Source organism: Capra hircus, chromosome 3 (genome assembly GCF_001704415.2).
Source record: "Capra hircus breed San Clemente chromosome 3, ASM170441v1, whole genome shotgun sequence".
NCBI classification, from domain to species: Eukaryota; Metazoa; Chordata; class Mammalia; order Artiodactyla; family Bovidae; genus Capra; species Capra hircus.
Window position 1 is genome coordinate 33,406,463 of NC_030810.1, and position 19,885 is coordinate 33,426,347.

The 19,885-nt window shown below is 37.1% G+C and overlaps 1 protein-coding gene across 6 annotated transcripts in view; it reads right to left on the reverse strand.

The window, feature by feature from the left end:
- MYSM1 (Myb like, SWIRM and MPN domains 1) overlaps nucleotides 1,036-19,885 on the reverse strand; it is a 41,664-nt gene continuing 22,814 nt past the window's right edge. For 3 of the 6 annotated variants that reach the window (XM_013962798.2, XM_013962797.2, XM_018044728.1), the window contains 11 exons: nucleotides 19,504-19,581; nucleotides 17,800-17,888; nucleotides 15,284-15,338; nucleotides 14,894-14,944; nucleotides 14,101-14,175; nucleotides 13,130-13,318; nucleotides 12,357-12,489; nucleotides 6,447-6,552; nucleotides 6,215-6,272; nucleotides 5,065-5,228; nucleotides 1,036-4,951 (listed from right to left, as the gene is read on the reverse strand). In XM_013962798.2, coding sequence (XP_013818252.2) covers nucleotides 4,945-4,951; nucleotides 5,065-5,228; nucleotides 6,215-6,272; nucleotides 6,447-6,552; nucleotides 12,357-12,489; nucleotides 13,130-13,318; nucleotides 14,101-14,175; nucleotides 14,894-14,944; nucleotides 15,284-15,338; nucleotides 17,800-17,888; nucleotides 19,504-19,581 — 1,005 coding nt within the window. In that variant the 3' untranslated portion in view covers nucleotides 1,036-4,944. Of the gene's footprint in view, nucleotides 5,229-6,214; nucleotides 6,273-6,446; nucleotides 6,553-12,356; nucleotides 12,490-13,129; nucleotides 13,319-14,100; nucleotides 14,176-14,893; nucleotides 14,945-15,283; nucleotides 15,339-17,799; nucleotides 17,889-19,503; nucleotides 19,582-19,885 lie in introns of all 6 variants that reach the window. The other 3 variants (XM_005678347.3, XM_018044734.1, XM_005678346.3) reach the window with 3 other exon arrangements.

Sequence of the window (19,885 nt, forward strand, 5' to 3'; positions counted from 1 at the left end):
TACATTCTAAAGAATTCTCATTTGTCTACACACCTCTTACCCTTGAAGTCTTACAGGCATTTATAATCAGTTCCGGTTTTTATCTTAGTGTCTTACCTACCTATGTCAGGTTCTATATGCTTCTCATTTATCAGGTGGTAAGATTAGGTAGTAGGATTCTTGTGGAAAGGAACCAAGACCTTATTCACCTTTGTGTCCCTAACATACTCAACAAATACTTGCTGAATTAATGGGGGCATTGTTTGTAATCAGCGTGTATACTCCTAATAATTTAGACAGAGACCAAATGATTCACCACTTTATTTTCAAAATTTTATTTATATACAATCTTTAGAATGTTTCCCTTAAATTTTTATAAGATAAAACCCCAAAGTTTAAAACCAGTTATTTTATGTCACAATTTAAGTACAAGGAGAATTCACTTATTTTGAGGAAAAGCTTTTCATAATTGTATAAACATTAATATTTACAATATTCTTTAATACAGATATACACAACATGGCATCATATTTAATTGTACAAAATGGTTTAAATTATATTTTAGTACAGAACATTCCAAGATTCAAACTAATAAAAGAAATTCCATAAACACTGATATTAATAACATTTGGGGAAAACAACAGCAACAGGCTTATTAATAATCATGGCAAACTTGTACATAGTACACAATTCACACATCAGATCCACAAATTTAAAGATATATATGACCCATCTATTTAAATCATGCTAGAATCTAAATATTATTTTATAATTCATATGAAACAAATGTTCTGTGGTAACCTATGAAACAGGAATACAAACTATAAGATCACAGTTAACATATTTCTTAATTCCTAAGAGAGTACTCCAGGAAACCTCAAAGATGGCAGATCATGCATTTTTTTTTTTTGGCAGAAATTAAGAGTTCTTATGAATATATTCATAAATATAGTCAAAGGAATAAAACAACCCACATATCATGAATTAATTTTACCTTCTCAAATTTAGTTTGGTATAGAGCCCCTGGCATAATCACAGCTTCTCTGGGATATTTGACTTTCTCTTGACTTAGCTGGGATAACATACTCTTTGCCTTGCTCTAGAAAGGATTTAACGAAGCTTAAAAGAGAAGATTTAGAAAATACCAGAAAGCCCAAATTATAGGTTAAATGAAAAAACAGAGTTTGAGGGAACAGCATGCTTAAAGCCATTTAAGAAAAGGTAAGGAATTATGCTAAAGCATATTACATTATTCTCCACAGTAGTTTTCTGGAAATACTGCAGAATATGATATTAATTTGTAAGAAAGCTATTAAACTACTGTAAACTGGAAATGATCACATTTCTTTGTTGAATGCTATAGTGACTCTGATGGAACAGATGATGACACAAATGTATGTCTTTTTATCTCTGTGCTTGTGTGAAGTCTTCCTAAATGTCATAATGTGTGACTAGACTGAGCCTCTAGCTCTGGGTAGAGAAGAGTATAGCTAACACCAGCTGGATGTCCCCTGAGATGGTAGCTACCTTCCAGGCGGTGCAAGGACGGGTCAGAGCATCAGTCCTAGGGCCTCCTGCCTGCACCCGCTTCTCCAGGTCCTCCCCGCTCAGCTCATGAGGACCCGGTAAGATAAACAGGAAGAAGGTACGCTGGAGGTAAACAGGAGGCCAACTCAGGGTGGCATGCCGAGGCCACCGTCTCCTCGCTGCCCAAAGAATCTGCACGTCACGGCCCTTGCCCCACTCCTGTGGGGGAGGAAAGTTACGGAGAGAAGGCTGGGGCAGCACTAGTCAGCTTCTGGGTAACAAGAATGCTTCTGTTCAACTCTATTCTTCACGCCTTGCTTTCAACACATGACAATGAGGGATCTCATACCTACACGTGACAGGTGCCGAGGGAGGGAGTGGGGATGAAAACAAGAGCTTGAGGGAAATGCAGGAAGAAAAGGTGGCAGGAGCTGTGGCTTGTATTAAGAATCAGAACAAAATATCCACCTGAAAACTAAAATTAGCCACTGCAGCCCATCTTTCTTTGGAGGATGAATGATTCCAACCAAGTCCTGAATGTTGGTGGAGTCAGTAAAGATTAAAGTTCATGTCTATGGATTTAAAGCCACAGGAACTGCAGTGTTTGTGGTTGTGTGGCAAAGCTCCGCTAGGGTTTGTGAGGTCGGTTTATAGGGGAGGGGTAACAGAATACAGGCAGGGCCCACTGAGCTATTAGACACCAGGTCTCATGTTTATAATACATTTAGAGGCCCTCCCAAATGTTTTCTTTTAAATTTATAACACAAGAAACACTTTCAGATGGAAGGATGTATGCATATACAATATTAAATTCATTTTATACTAATGCAGTTGTAACATCAATTTTTAGTAGTTTTTTTGTGGAAGAAGAGGGTCAAAGAGGTCAAAGTGTCTAAGGCCCACGGAAGTTACAGTGCAGCACTGAGGGCCGACGGGCCAAGGCTGAAATTACCCAGGGGCAGCCTCTGGTCTTGAGGATCTTATTCCACTGATTTTTCTTTTTCTGAATATTACTTTGGGATGAGACTGTAAAAGAGAGCTAATACTAGTGAAGTAACTGTAATGTCAATTTCCAGTAGGCAAGCTGGAGAAAGAAAAAAAATAAAACAAAACTAAGCTCATTATTTTATTGTCACTGCACAAAAGGAAGGACCAAATCAGGATGAAGAGACTCTGATGTTTTCAAGTCCTAGCTCCACTCTGTAAACACTGCTAAAGGTAGGCTTCCCTCTAAGACCCTGCCTCTCAAACTTCCACACTGCCACTCACTTCAAGACTTCTTGTGCTTCTCAAGGCTTGACTCCTACTGCCCTCGGCAGGCCAAGGTTGGCAGTGATAGGAATGTGGGCACCGAGAGCTGCAAAAATGTTTTAAGACTATCATAAAAAAATATAAAGGAATGAATGAGGGAGGAGGGGAGGAAAATGTCACAGACTGTAATCAAAATTACATGATGTTAAAAAAAATGAAAGGTTTATACTACAATGTTAACTATGGTTTCTGTTTTTTAAAAATTATCTTCTAAAAAGATAAATGTGCTCTATCATCAGAAAAAAAGTCAGGAAGTATTACTTAAAAAAACTGTGCTCCCAAAGCACTCAACTCTGAACAGTACCATGTTTGAGTTCCTCAGAGTATGGCTTAGGTTACTAAATGTAGCAACCCACAAGCATGCAGAGGACCCAGACTTAGAACAGAATTCTTAATTTTCACTATTTTCCAACCCCAATTCATCAATATAACAGGGAAATGTCAATTAAGAAAGCTAATTAATACCACTTTCTAGGGTCTGTTCCTGAGGTATAATGAAGAAAACACATCAGAAGGAAGAGCACAAAGGAATGAGCCACTTCCTTTTACAGAAGCACACTTTCTGCGCTTGAACTACGGGTGAGGAGCCTGCAGTACAGAAGGTTATGTGACTGTCACACAACAAAGCTGCTAAGAGAATTCGGGTAAGAACTCAGGTTTCCTATTTTTGGTCTACAGTTCTAATATCCCTGGTCCCCAAAGTAACTGCTTTGTAAGTTATGTTTCGCTGTTTATCCTAAATGCATATAGAAAAATGGAAAATACTACCACTTTCCCTAAAAAACATTTAAAATTAACTTTGGAACTGTACCATCTCAAAATATAAGCTCCAGGTGAATAGGTCCAATGATTAGAATGAATCACAAGATTTTAGAACTCGTAGGACGGAGGGAAGATGATTTAGACCTGTTACACATGAATTTAGGCCCAGAGAAGGTAGACTATATTTCCCCAATTCACAACACTGAGTCAAGACCTAGATCATCTAAAACTGGCTCACTGCTCCTTCCAACACTGACTTATTTTCCTTGGATATTCATTAAACCAAAAAAAAGGTAAAACTACAGAATCATACCCAGATTAGATGCAATAAAACCGATGAAGATGATGCAAGACCTTTCCGTGGCTCAGGCTCATGCACTTGAAAATAAATTCTAAATATTTGCAATCCTCTGGAGCAGGGTTTGGAAGACAACAGCCAGCAACCTGTCTTTTGTGAGGGTCATGAATTAAAAATGGTTTTACATTTTGAAAGAGTTGTTAAAAATATAAAGAATGACTGACAGAGATGGTATGTAGTCTGCCAGGCCTAAGTTATTAACTGCCCCTTTCCACAAAAGGTCCACTGACCCTTGTTCTGGATTCAGCAAGTATACAAAACTGGGCTGAATACATAATATGTCCTGGAAGGATTTTTTGTTTTTAAAATCAAATCTGATTTATTTAAGCTTTATTGTAATTTGCCTCTTTCTCCTCATAGCAGGGAGTAGGAGAAAAAATAAAAAATCTACTTTAAGGGTTATGATTACCTGTGTCCTAGTTAACTGAGTTTTATCACAAACACTAATCTAAGTGGCACCTATAGTTGAAGCTACTTATATTATGTATCTGAAAGCCTCACAAAATGTTACAGCTGATAAAATGGCATATCCTATAGCAGTGTGGTTATAAAGTAAAATGGAAGCAAATATCTGTAATTAAAAAGCTGGTAATTTGATTTTCTCCTTTAGGTCTCTTCTCCAGGCCTCCCCTGGCCTCACATAGCATGCTGTTAGATTCATTAAACCAGCAGTTCTCAATCATGTTCATTACTTCAGTGACCACCCGTCCGTATCTCATCTGCAACCATAAACAAGCCTCAAAAAACCACATGAAGAGAACAGAGCTGCTCCTAATGAGACATGAGATAGCAAAACTGGAACGACTAGTTCAGGGGAAGTACAAATTCGAGACGCAACCCATCCATCAGCCTGAGACAGCAGGGAGGCCGCCCTCCAGCTCACGCCACTTGGCTGTGGAGGACTGAGCCTGCAGGCCGACCCCACTGCGCACAACACTGAGCACCACATGCGAGAACAAGTCCAGCTCTCTCTCCTGCCAGATGGTGTATGTGGCGAAGTCTGGACTTCAGGAACTAGCAACAAAAAATCAAAGCCGTACCACAGTTAAACAATAATTTCAAGGTTATAACTCTCAAAGTAGGATCTACTGTATCAAGATTAAAATATCTTACTTTAAGATAATTACATTAACAATTCCTTTTGCCCCACAGTACAGTTCTCTTCAGCCACTCCATTCTCTGGCTTGCTTTGGTAACTGGAAAGGAATAAATTTTCTACTTGAGTCAAGAATTCTTCAGCAATGAAGCAATTGGTCACTTTGCTCAGAGTTTTCCTCAGACACTCCAAAAGCTAGTTGAAAAGAAAAGTTTTATAGTTAAATACATAAAAGTATAAGAAGAGGGTTTGCATTACTATCATTTTATCCCTTTCCAAATCTATTTTATAGTGCTTAACTTAGAAAAATTCTAGTGCTTAAATTAGAAACACTCTCCTTAAAGAAGGTTGAAGATAAATTTGTGTTTAATAATCGTACAGCTGAAGTGTAGGAAACCATTGTTGAGGAATGCTTTAGTTCTCTCTGATTTTATATAAGGAGATAAACTTGAGACTGTATGTATCACACTTTCTATGAACTTGTGGATTTGCTTTAAGTAGTTTTATTTACAAAGCAAAGAATCCTATGGGATAAAAATCTATGTACATTAAAATACAAGACTGTACCATTTCAAATATAGGATGCTAGAGTCTAGTTCCCGGGAAATGTGTATATTAATCTTCCAATAGAACAAAGAGAAAGTGACTACAATAGGAGAGGGTAAGAAATATTAAAGAAGAAACTTAATAAGTTAAAATTTTCTATTTCCAAATTGTTACCAAAAGAAAAAAAGAAAGACACATCTTGCCAATCTCTCAATACACTCATAGAAACAAAACTAGAAATAATTCAAGACTCTTATTTTCTATCAGAAGTGAAATGACCGTTTAAATTTGTTAGATTTATACTACCACTTTTAAAAATGATTTGTTAAAGCTAAATGGAAACATGGTGCTTTTGAATTTAATAAAATAAGAAAAATGCTCTCCACTGTGTACAATAATAATCAGCCAACATTGGCAAATTTTGTTCTGAAACAATATTATTTCTATATGCAAGCGTGGGCAACAAAACACATTACTAATTATCTCCTAGAAATTAATTTTAGAAAGGAAAAAGCAATAAAAGAAACACACAGAAAATGTATCCACAAAGCATCAGGCATCATGGGAAAACACATCAAGATGAATAGCTTTAGAATCTATGAACAATGAAGCCAATTAAACTGAAGGAAGCTTACTTTCTGCAAACAAGTCAGGTCAGAATCTCGGCGAAAGATTTTATCCATGGGGACACTACTGTTGGAAGAAATACGAAAACAAACCAATGAAACAAATACTATAAACGCATTAGTTTTGTAATAAACTATCACTGATGCCATACATCACAATTTTATATTTACCTGGGTTTTCCCTAAAACAGTTTAATGAGAACACTGCAGATGTGCAACCCTCTCAAACCACAGCACATACCTCTGGGATAGCCTGTATTTTTCTATTATCCATCTTGTCTTTTCAAACACTAACTCCCACCGAGGTTCTTCTAACATCTGTTGTACTTCAAATTTATAAGGTAAACCTAGAAAAGCATAAAGAAGCACATTTTTACCAACTATTTCTTGAATCTCCAATCCCCTTTTAATTACTTACAATTCCCATCAATGTTTTCACAATCGCAACTTGGCAGACCAGCTAAGCAGCACTTTAAACATAGGAGGCATTCATTAATTATGCATTGCCTGGATGAACTTGCTCCATCAAGCCTATTAATGCCAAGCAATTAATAAAGAAAAGTAACAGTGCCATCTGCATGACAATTTTATGCAAAGAACTGTGACAGGTAAGATGATCATATAAATCATCATCCAAACCAAGAGGCTTCTGGAGTGAAAGCGGGCACTTAGATATACTTGCCAGAACCATAGGCTTAAACAGGGATTGACTCAGGCAAACCAAGCTATGTTCCATCCCAATGACTTTTCTTAAAACACAGGTTATCAACACAGTGCTATAAGACAGGTAGCATTATTCCTACTTAACACATAAAACTGAGGCTGAGACGTGTTGAACAAGCTGTTTCCGCTAGTAAAGCAAAGAGCTTGGATTTCACACTCCAGCAGTCTTGTCTGACTTCTGAGCCTACATTCATTCCACCTCCCTCTGTGTGCTGACCTAAGACTAGGCAGGGAGGGACTGGATTTAATTCTGGAGAGGCAGTAACTACATTTGAGTCACTCTGGAGGAAACAAGTGCAAAGGGTGGATAGATATCCCTTACATAAGTTAGAAAGGCAAAAATACCAAAAGTTGAGCCTACTTAGAAATTTCTCATAGATTCTTCAAAATCCCCATGTAGTTATGTTTGTGGTGTATTTTAAAAGCTCAGGTGATTCATTACCAAAGGCCAATACAATAATAATAATAGTAACACTAGTATAATGCTTACTATGTGCCAGGCTTTATATAAAGGTATTTTTCTTTAATTAATTTGGCTGTACTGGGTCTTAGCTATGGCATCCAGGATACAGTTCCCTGACAAGGGATTGGAACCGAGCCCCCCGCATTGGAAGCATGGAGTCCTAGCCACTGGACCACCAGAAAAGTCCCTAGAAGGGACTTTCGTATGGATTTTGTATGGATGTAAGGTCACTTACACAGCAGTGGCTACAGGACTAGAAAAGGTCAGTTTTCATTCCAATCCCAAAGAAAGGCAATGCCAAAGAATGTTTAAACAACTGTACAATTGTGCCCATTTCACATGCTAGCAAGGTTATGCTCAAAATCCTTCAAGCTAGACTTTAGCAGTACACAAGCCGAGAATTTCCAGATATATAAACAGGTTTCAAAGAGGCAGAGAACGAGAGATCAAATTGCCAACATGCACTGGATCATGGAGAAAGCAAGGGAGTTCCAGAAAAACATCTGCTTCAGTGACTACACTAAAGTCTTTGACTGTGTGGATCACAACAAATTGTGGAAAATTCTTAAAGAGATGGGAGTACCAGACCACCCTACCTGCCTCCAGAGAAACTTTTATGTGGGTCAAGAAGGAACAGTTAGAACTGGACATGGAACAATGGACTGGTTCCAAACTGGAAAAGGAGTATGACGAAGCTGAATACTGTCACCCTGCTTATTTTACTTATATGCAGAGTATATCATGCGAAATGCTGGGCAGGATAAATCACAAGCTGGAATCAAGACTGCTGGGAGAAATTTCAACAACCTCAGATATGCAGATGGTACCATACTAATGGCAGAAAGTGAAGAGGAACTAAAGAGCCTCTTGATGAAGGTGAAAGAGGAGAGTGAAAAAGCTGGCTTTAAACTTGACATTCAAACAAAAATCATGGCATCTGGTCCCATTACTTCATGGCAAATAGAAGGAGTGAAAGCAGTAACAGATTTCCTTTTCTTGGGCTCCCAAATCACTGCAAATGGTGACTGCAGCCATGAAATCAGAAGATGCCTGCTCCTTGGAAAGAAAGCTATGACAAACCTAGACAGCATATTTAAAAACAGAGACATCACTTTGCCAACAAAGGTCTGTCTAGTCAAAGCTATGGTTTTTCCAGTAGTCATGTATGAAAATGAGAGCTGGACCATAAAGAAGGTTGAGCACCACAGAACTGATGCTTTCGAATTGTGGTGCTGGAGGAGGAGTCTCAAGAGGAGACTCTTGAGAGTCTCTTGGACTGCAAGGAGATCCAACCAGTCAATCGTAAAGGAAATAAGTCCTGAATATTCACTGGAAGGACTGAGCTGAAGTTGAAGCTCCAATACTTTGGCCACCTGATGTGAAGAACTGACTCACTGGAAAAGACTCTGATGCTGGGAAAGACTGAAGACAATAGGAGAAGGGGCTGGCAGCGTATGAGAAGGTTAGATGGCATTACTGACTCAATGGACGGGAATTTGAGCAAACTCTGAGAGACAATGGAGGACAGAGGAGCCTAGTGTACTACAGTCCATAGGGTCCCAAAGAGCCAGACTTGACTCAGCGACTGAATAACAACAATAAAGGCCACTGACATGAACTAGCTTGGAGAAGGGAATGGCAACCCACTCCAGTATTCTTGTTTGGAGAATCCATGGACAGAGGAGCTACAGTCAATAGGACTGCAAAGAGTCGGACATGACTGAGCAACTAACACCGACACCACATGAACTAGCAACCAGTATTATTCCCTTTCTTTTTTTCTGATGACATTGAGCCACAGAAAGCCTATATTAAATAATCTGTTCTTGGACTTATTAATACATAACTAGCAAGAGCTAGAGCCAGGATTTGAAGTCAGGCAGTTTGGCTCAAGCTTATGTTCTTAACCTTTATATCATACTGCCTCTCAACTTGCATTTTTGCCATCATAAAGCTTCTCAAGTAAATAAAATGCCAGCAAATCAGAAGGTACTAGGGAAAAAAGAAAAGAATCATAACTATACTTCCATACAATGCAAACATAATTTGTCAATATGCTCTAAAAAGGCTTTTTCTCCCCATTTCTTTTTCAGGTGTATGGAAGGAGAGAAGGGAACAAAGAGCATGATGATAGCTGATTTTTTTCATTTCTCAATTCTCTTCCGTTTTGTTTTCCCCCTCCAAGAACTTAAGAAGAGTGACACATTACAGTACATAAGCTACCACACAAACTCCTTCTGTGACAACAATCATTTACTTGATATGTTTTGATTACCGAGTAAGCACAGGCTATAACTGTAACTACCTACTCTAGACTTATTATTTACTAAGCATTTACATGCATTACTGACAGTCTACAATGCCCCGTAAGCAAGGTAATAATTTTTTCTCATTTTACAGAGGTGGGAAAGAATGAGTGATATTAAGTAACCTGCCCTAGGTAAAATAACAAAAGCATGTCAGAGCTGGGCTCTGAATCCAGGTAAGCAACTCCTATTCTTAATGGAAGTAAAAAATGAGACTAAAATAGAGGTAAACAAAGGAATGCATTTTCAGTCTGTGCTCATAAAAAAGAAAATACACACACACACATTATACATCTCTATTTGGTAATGAGTATTTTATAAGTTAAAAAAAGGTACGGAACCAGTAAAAATTTCCTTTTGTACTGATTACTTTTGATAGGCTTATTATTTTTTAATTGAGGTGTAATTAATTTACAATATGCTATTTTCAAGTGTACAGCAAAATAATTCAATTACACACATATGCACTGATTATTTTTATCCACAAGTGTCAGAATAATCACTAAGTATATTTGCTGCCTATTACAAGTAGAGAAATGATTAGCCATTAGACATAAATTAATGAACAAACAAATCAATATGTCAAGCACCCAGTTCAAAGTACTGTAATACAAGGTATCGCATGGCTTGTGAGAAATTTTAATCAATTCTTGAACCAGAAGGTTTCCAAGAGGAGCAAAGGACCAAGGATTAAGACCTAACAAGCAGTGTTAACAATGGAAGAGGCAGCTCTACTCCAGAGAACTTCTTGCACTCATGTTCACATGGACACTTGTGTGCTGTCTGACAGTAACTTACATGAGCCTCCAGCACTGGGCCTGCTCATTTTTGGGGGGATTCCTTCTCATTTGGGGTAGTTTCTTCACACACAGGCATTGGTCTATATCTTGCTAAATACTACATCTGAACCTTCTATACATCTCTGGAGTTTCTCCAGGTAGCATTCTGCTCTCTGGTACTCTGTCCTGCAAATTTAGTTGCCCTGGTCTCCTTGGTCTTATCTCCACCATGTCAACTCAGAATCAGCTAGATTCTGGGTGGGTTTCTCCTCATTGTGCCATACCTGGAAGTTTTTTTAAGTTAATAAGCCAGGGTAACTTGGGCTCGCTTTATGCTTCCCATCTCTCAGCAATCATATCCTTCACTGCTTGATATTATAAAAACCATTGTTTTCTATCTTTTGTCCAGTTTATGGTTGTATCAGACAGGTCCTTGTTATTTCATTTTGACCAGAAGTAGGATTCTAGGAACTAAATTTTTAATTTCATTTAATTCTAATTAATGTAAGCCATCATATGTAGCCACAGGTGAATGTATAGACAGCAAAGTAGAGGTTCACTCCCCAAATCTAGCAGTATGTGATATTAAGACATGATTTAAACTGAGAACAAAAATAAATAAGTAAACAAACTGAGAACAATTTTACTGTGATTCTTCCTTTTGTAACTTTTTGTAAAATTATACTGGGGTAAAGAATGATACACACACACGCACGCACACACACACACATACACATATGTATGTGTGTGTACTATGTTCAAAATGGGCATTTTGGAAAAAGTTAACGTCACTATTACACATTCAATAAAACTACATGTAAGGCAAGTGATTAGGTGCTACAGGAGATACAAAGATGTAGTTCCCGCTCTTTGGGGCTCACAGTTTAGTGAGACAAGCTAAATAAATTATACTAAAAGATGAAAATAACCATGAAGGCAGGAAACAAGTGCTGCAGGTGCACAAAGAACAGAAACTAATGATAAATGAGATGGGGGGTAGTGGTGCTGGGGTCTTTACCAGAGACAGGGCATCTGAGTGACATCACTAAGAATGAAGAAATTAATTTGTTAAATCTACATTACACCATGCGCTGGGCTAGAAACTGAGAGTAGGAAAATGAATACAATATAGTATCTACATTCAAGGGGCTCACGAGCGAATGGGAAAGAATATAATGTAGAGTGACAGCACCCAGAGAGTACAGTCAGTCAACCAGAGCAGTGGCATCAGGATGAAAAGAAAATACCCTAGAGATGTTAACTGTCTCCTCCGATCTTTCACTTCTATCTGCATTCCCATCTTAAACATCCCTACTTTTCTTAGTCTAATTCCCTATCCAGCCAGAGCTGACTGGAACAGCAGCGGACATAAGTCCCAAAGGAACTGGGTCATGATGGGCTAAACCAACCCAAATTCTTTCTTGAGATAGATATAAAAATAAGCACTGTTGAGCCTAAACTGGGAAGTCATGGAGAGTGTGTGGTAGGGTGGTCACTGTTCTTTTTATCTTTTTATTTATTTGATGCCATTGCAGAGAAAAACTGTATTTATCAAAAAATGTTCAAGAAAACAGAAGAGGTTTTGTCTGTTCTGCTTCCTGCAGTGTCTCCAGGACCTCATATACACACTAGCTAGCTGTAAGTTATCACTGCATTGTAATGTTTTTGCCCAGTGGCCGTGGTAACCAGGGGGGCTTTACTGTAGGAGGAAATCATAAAAGGAAAGAGGGTGGCTGTACTACATGGTATGTGAACAGTGATTCCCTAGTTGAGGACACAGACTTTTCCATCAAATTGCTCTGCCTAGGTATAAATTCTGTTGATTTTTAAGATTCAAAAAAATGAAAGTACAAGCAGAACTGTTTTTGTTGAAAACTTACGATAAGAGCCATCTGGGCTAATTTCATCACTTATAACCAGGCAGGTAATCTGAGAATAAGGTAAAGGATTATTTCGATTATAAGGACTAACAATCATCCCAATGAACTTTGCACCGCCTCTGGAGAAGTAACTCTATAATTAAAAAAAAAAAAAGTATAATTAGTTCAACTACATAAACTTAAAAGTCAGTATTTATCCATACCAACATCTTATACACCTAGGAGAGGACAAGGGAATGCAAAGGCGTGTTAGAAACTTCACTTCCAAACAGCAGCTAGATTAAATTTATTCCATACCCTAAAATTTTCAGGCTAAGAGTCGTCCAACCCAATCTGAAAAGATCACCTGGCCTATATAATCTACATTTTCCATGAATACATTTATAAATTTTATTCACTACCCTTCAGCTGTAATCTTTACCAATATGGTAATAAGTTACAATCAGCTGCCAACAGTGAAAACATCCAGATATCAAATATAAAACTGAAGAATAAAACAATTTTTTCCAGAGATGCAAAATACATGATATTTCCAATTATTTCAGTTGTACCTAGTCTCTTGTCCTAGTCAGCCCATCATTTTTAAAGGCTCTGGGAAGAATTATCACCGTACTGTAATGGCTTGTCTGTATTAAACAAAATACATAGATTACTCTTGTAATTACTTTGCTAGAAATGTTATTTCTAAGCATATTTAATTAATAGAAAACTATGAGAGGGGAGAGAATGTGCAATTATTTTCAGACTATATACACAAAGACCTATAAACACACCTGGTATTTGGCTTGAGTGTCAATATCTCGTAAGGAAGGATTAGGGTCAAAGGCAGGGTGAGAATGATACCATCCAATAACACTATAGCCCCTGACAGCCAAGGTTTCCGAGGCTTGTGTTTGTGAGACAGGATCCATCTCACACTGTAGTCCTGTACTCAGACTGTTACATGGTTCTGCTGCACAGACCTATAAAGGATTAATCCTTAAATGATTATACTGAAATCCTGATAATTCTATACAGAATTCATACACAGGAACAGAAACTTTTTAAAGCCAAATCTTTTATTTGTCTCTATCACAGGCAGCCTTTAACTTGCAAATGAAGTACTCTCCAAAAGTGTGACTGTATGCTACGAACTCAAAATCCGTTTTTCTGCTCAGACAAGCGAAGTGTTGGTCAGCCCATATTAATGCTTGTAAAAAGTCATTCAATGACCCCTATTATTTATGGTAATTTCTAGCAAATAATGTATACCGAGTTTCTATTATAAGGTGAAGCTTTTACTGGTGAAGGCAATATGCAACCAAGGCCTGGCAATGTTCCCTCCTTCTCGGTGGAAAAGGGAAACAGGTGCTCAATACATGGAATGTTCAGTAACCTCCAGGAACACAAAACTTTCTTCCTCCTTTAAAAAAAATATTTACTTATTTGGCTGCATCGGGTCTTAGCTGTGGCATGCAGGCTCTTTCGTGGCTGTGCGTGGCACAGCGCATAGGCTTAGTTGCCCCGCGCCATGCGGGATCTCAATTTCCAGGCCAGGGATCAAACCTGCATCCCCTGCATTGCAAGGCAGATTCTTAACCACTGGGTCACCAGGGAAGTCCCAGGGAACAAATAACTTTCTACATTCGCATATTCTCATTTATATCATAAAGTTTATATGTTAATTATATGCACCGAAATCTATAAAAACACTTGGTATAGCAGCAAGACTAAATAATTTTTAAGATTTTAAGAGAAAACTTACCTCAACTATTTTATCAGCTTCTGAATATCTTCCTCCTAACAGACCAATCACTTCTGCCATAGAAACATGAGCATGCTAAAAGAAATACAAGATAGACTTAGTCCAAACATACAAACCAAATCCATCTGACAAAATACCAGAACAAATCTCACTTATCATAGGAGAGTCATTTACAAGTATGATAATTATACTTTTCTAAAATGAATTAACACAGTAGAGGAACCAGATGCTAGGCTCAGCATACACAGACTTAGGATTTAAGACCTATCTTTACTGCTGGCTGAGAAACTGAACCAAACATTTAAACACTCCAAGATGCCATTTTTTACATTTACAAAATGAAGATACTGTTTTGCTCTCCCAACACAGGAAAGGTATCATAAGGATACAAAGTAAAACTACTCTGGGTCCTCCTTTAGAAAAATACCATGAACACACACACAACTATTGGAGATCTCAGTAGTTTAATGCAAAACAAGGAGCCTCCAAATTATAAGAGTTGTGCTTTGTTGCAGTTATCTAGAAGGCAGCAGACAAGGATACTAGGAAATTAAAATAGGGTTAATGATGAGAAACAGTCTGCAAAAACTCACATTAATTTATTTTCTCTAAAATATGGAAACATGCAATTGTTTGGCTTTTCTCCAAAAGAAAAGACTTATTTTTAGATTCCTTGTAAAAGAGGATAGTTAAGATCCAAAATACACGTCTTCCATACTCTCTCTTATGCCTGCAATAAAAATACACAAGAATGGAAATCAGAATAACTAAGTAAACACAATAATATCCTTACCAAATCCATTATTAAAAGTGCTTCTGAAGCTACTTTCACCTGAAATGGCTCCTGAAATATAAAAAAAAAAAGGGAGGGAGCATAAAAATAGAGATTTTATTCTTTCTAACTGGAATGTCCACCCTTTTCTCCTTTATCTATCACACCAAGTTCTCACTACCAACCAAGGCTCAGCACAAATCAGACTTTTAAAGAAATATTTGTATAATTCAAAGCCCTAGCATGGAGAAATTCTTTCTCATTTTCCATCTGTATCACTCATCTGACCCTTAGTGTACCCTGCCTTACCCAACCTTTCATATACACATGCCTTGTACACATAGAAAAAGAATATTTCATGTCAGAGAGGAGGGCATTATTTATGGTCATTCTGTGATGAATGAATAGTACCTGCTTTTCTTCACTGAAAAAATTACAAGGTATCAGTTGGAAGGGATCAAATGAGCTGGAAAAGGAAAAAGAAAAGAAAATCATTCCTAATATAATTTCAATAACATAATTTATTCACAAATTTGAAAATGTATACCAATAATCTAAACCTAAATTCTTTCCAAGTGTAAAATTAATAAACTAGGAGAATTTATGATATAAACCTTTGGAAAGAAGCACGGTTCTTTTGGACTTGACTAAAAATTTGAGAAACAACAGGACCTTTGAGAAAGTAATTTTGTCTTAATTTCTTTTAACACCTAAAGAGAACATTATAAATGGCCAGACATGTCCTACACTGAAAGCAGGTTTCAATGGAAACCTAACTCTGACATAAGATAGGAAAGGAAGTTCAAGAAAGACAGACGTTTCTCAGAAACATTTATGTCAGTGCAATGTGTTCAGGATAAAGGAAGCACTCAGTAAATCTTTGCTGAATGAATAAATGACAAACAATTCTGTTAAAGAAATTAATGTATATACAAAGTTCTATGGTAAACTCATCTTTTAACATGAATTATAAAAGATGGAAAGAGGGCCACCTAACCAAAGCTAGATACAAAAACATGTATAAATATGAGAGAAATATTAGAAAGGCTTTGACCAATAAAGAATTGAGGTTTCAGAAAAATAAAAACTGTTAGGCTACATCCAGAGAAAGCAAATAAACAAGGAATATGTTCATATTAACAACTGGGAAAGAGCAGAACTATTTAGTTCCTATTCTACCAGAGATTTAGTGCTAGAAGATGAGACACTTTGTTTTGCTGAATACTGTATTCCAAATACTGAGAACAGTAGGCATTTAAAAAGCGTCTGCTGAATGAGGAAGATGTTCAAATTAGAAAGTGCTTAATCAACGCAAATAAAACGAAAAAAAAAGAAAAAGTCAAGAGAGTTAAGAAAATAGAAACAAAGCATTTACATCCCAGAGCACTCTGAAGAACCATCATCGAAACCACCATCCACACTTTTTGCGGCACTGTAGAGAATGAAAAATGACGGGAGGACTAGGTATAGTCCTGTTTTCAGGCTTGTTTTCACCAAAAAAGCAGCAGAGGAAAATTCTAGAAGAGGTTATTTAACAACTGCTTTGCAAGCCTTTAGCAAGTGAAGAGGTGACTAAGAATAATGGGCTTATGAAACTATAAGTCATGATAGATACACCTAAATTTCACTTTTGATAACAATGATATGCTAGAAACTAGCAGACTCATAAAGACTCAAATATAGTCATTAAATGTAAGCAAGATATCTGCTATGATTATTCTTCTGCGTAAGATGAAGAATGGGTTAATTGGGTTAACTGTGGTAATATACAGCTGATTCAACAATGATGTCTGAGGTTCACATTATTTCAGTTTAACATTTTAATCAGTGATCAATGGTGGAAAAGGCAAGCTTATTGAAATGTTGATGATTCAAAGCTATGAAGACTAATATGAAAAAAGTGAATCCGGATTCAAAAAGATCCTACTTGGAAGAATGACTTGAAAATTACAGTATGTTTCACATTTAGATTCAGGAAATCAAATGTCTGGATATGAGATGAGGAGTCCTAGTTTATGGATGACTGTAGTTTATCTATTTAATTTATTCTCACAACAATTCTAAAGTTTGATTTTAATTTTTAGAGAGGTGATATATAATGTAATGGTTAGGAGCATGGATTCTTAAGCCTTAATGCCTGGGTTAAACGACACCACCACCATTAACAAGCATGGGCAAGTTATATAAACTCTTTGTGCTTCTCAGTCTCCTCATTTATAAAATGGGAATGATTATTAACTACTTCATAGGGTTGTTATGAGGATTAAATGAGTTAATATATGTGATATGCTTAAAACATAGCTAATAGTGCTGTTAAAGTTATTATTTTATAAATGAGGACCTAAGGCTTATAAAGGCATTATGTAACCTACCCAGGAACATCTAACTGCTGAGCATTAGGGCTCTTGCCACTGAAAATAACCAAGAGGTGTTCCTGGATATCTTGTTTTAAAAGGGACACTTGACAAAACTACAGTCTATTTCATGGGTCATCTGCAGGAAGTGAGGGTCTAGAAAATCAAGGCATTTAATTTATACAGTGACCCCCTAATGTTACAAGCTACATATTTTATATTATTAAAAAAAAAAAGAGAGCCTCACTAACATTCAGCACCAACCAAAAGAGGGAATTAGTCATTTCATGTTACTGGTTTATAATGTCTAAGGAGTTAAATAACCACCTGTCATAAACAAGGCCTCACAACATAGGCTGGATCCTATATTTATTGAACAAGAACAAATTAAAACTTTTGCTATGGTCTCCCAAATTAACAATCAGTGAAATAAAAAAAATTTTAACTTTCAGCAGTATTTTTAAACTTCATAAGTGAACAATATAATGCTGCAACATCAGATATTCCTTCCATATGTTTTCTAATCATTTATGATTATTAACAAAATCACACTTGCATAATGTCAAATTATACCTTTTTGTTGGTCTTGGTACTTTTGAAGGTTTACCAAGTTTGCATTTTTCCTCTTCTCTTCTTCTTGCCAACTCCTCAGCAGAGAGATGCTAAAAAAAAAAAACCCCACCATTTGATCAAAGCATCCATCAACCACTGAAGGGAGAATTAATAAAGCGACATCACAACATAAAGCTAACGTGCACAGATTCTGCAGAGACAATGCCTGGCTCTGCCTCACACTAACTGGGTGACTCTGGCCAAGTTACTGAAGCTTTCTGTGTTTGTTTTCCTCCTCTTTAAAATGGGAATGATAATAATAACAACGCTATGATGTTACTGTGAAGACTAAATGAATTAATGTTTGTGAAATACTGACAGTAGTGTCTAACATAGTAAATCCTACATAAATATAAAATAAAATAACTCTCATTTCTTATCTACTACCAGTCTTATTGGGTTTCCCAGGTCGCACTAGTGGTACAGAACCCGCCCGCCAATGCAGGAGACGAGAGTCATCGGTTTGATCCCTGGGTTGGGAAGATCCCCTGGAGCAAGTCATGGCAACCCATGGACAGAGGAGCCTGGTAGGCTACAGTCCATGGGGTCGCAAAGTCAGACAAGACCGAAGCGACTAAAGCGCACACACTCACGTATCAGTCTTATTCTCCAGCCCATATGAACTACATACCTTTTCCAGACTACACCTGGTATTTTCCCACGTCTGGAACATGTCTGTACCTTTACTTATATGTCTCTTTCAGCCGAGAGTCCCTCATCTACATTTCCACACTGTGAGATTCTCTCGCTCATCCTTTAAGTCACAGATGAAACATCACATCTTCTTTGAAACCTACCCTGATCATACCTGTTAAGTCAATCTTTTATTTCTTGGAACCAATTTGATGGAACTCACCAAAGGTTTTATCTTTCCTACTAGAAATGTAAATTCCTTCAAGGCAGGGACCATGTGTCACTAATTGCTGTGCCTAGAATACTCATGCGTGAGGCTGGGGGCAGGGAACGGGGAAGAGAGAAAGAGAACTAACGCTTCTTGAACACCTGGTATATGCAAGACTTACTAGTACCGAGTATTAGGACCTTCGTACATTTTATTCAACCTTTGAGGGGATTGTAAATAAAACCCCGAGATTTGAGACAGTTACCCAGTGTAACAAAGCCAGTAGTACACATTCATACATTCTTCCCATTTAACTGCACTGGTTGTTCACAAACAGATTATATAGTCATAGAAGTTGTGTGTGTGTGTACGCATGTACATACATAATTCACTGCCTATGTTTCTTTATAGAACCATAATTTTTGTTAGTAGAAATAATACTTCAATATTTGTAATTCAATTTATGTCTAATGCTCAGAACAACATTTTAATTGGTATATCAGAACATCATTCAGGAACTGTTTACTGAAATGAACAGGGCACACCTCCCTGGCATGCTGACAGATATTCTGGAGCTAAAGACCAGAATATTGGGACAGATCATAACGGTTCTGAAAACCAGTCACACTTCTAGTTAACCGCATCCTCAGTACCTTTTTCTTTGTTTTTTATTGGTGACTTTTAGACAAATAAATTAACATGGGAAAGAGACCTATACATCTAGACATATAAAACAAGTATAATATATGTGACATTAAAGATACACAAATGTATACTGACAAAATAATTTTTACTTCTGAGTCATCTGAAGGGATCAAAGTTACCTCAAATGTCTGCCCTTCCAAATCTTTTGCATCACACCAATTTCCCCAAGGGTCTCGGACTCTGCGTCTCCTTGTGCGCTGTTAGGAAATTAAAAATAAAGCAAAAGGTAACAAGATTAGCTTGGAGAAATCATAGCACATTAACATATAAAACCAAAATGATAATTTCCTAAACATCAATTTCTCCATTAAATTACTGTAATCCCTGATCAGCAATGCCTGACTATTTTTTATTAATTTATGTTCAACAGTTAGCATTTGGCTCAAAAATAAGTAAGTAATGATTTTTGAAATTTTATTCTGATTTCTCCTTTAATTTTCATTTCCTTTCATCATATGGGAGTTACAACTGTAGGAAAATAATATTTTTTAGCGCCAAGAA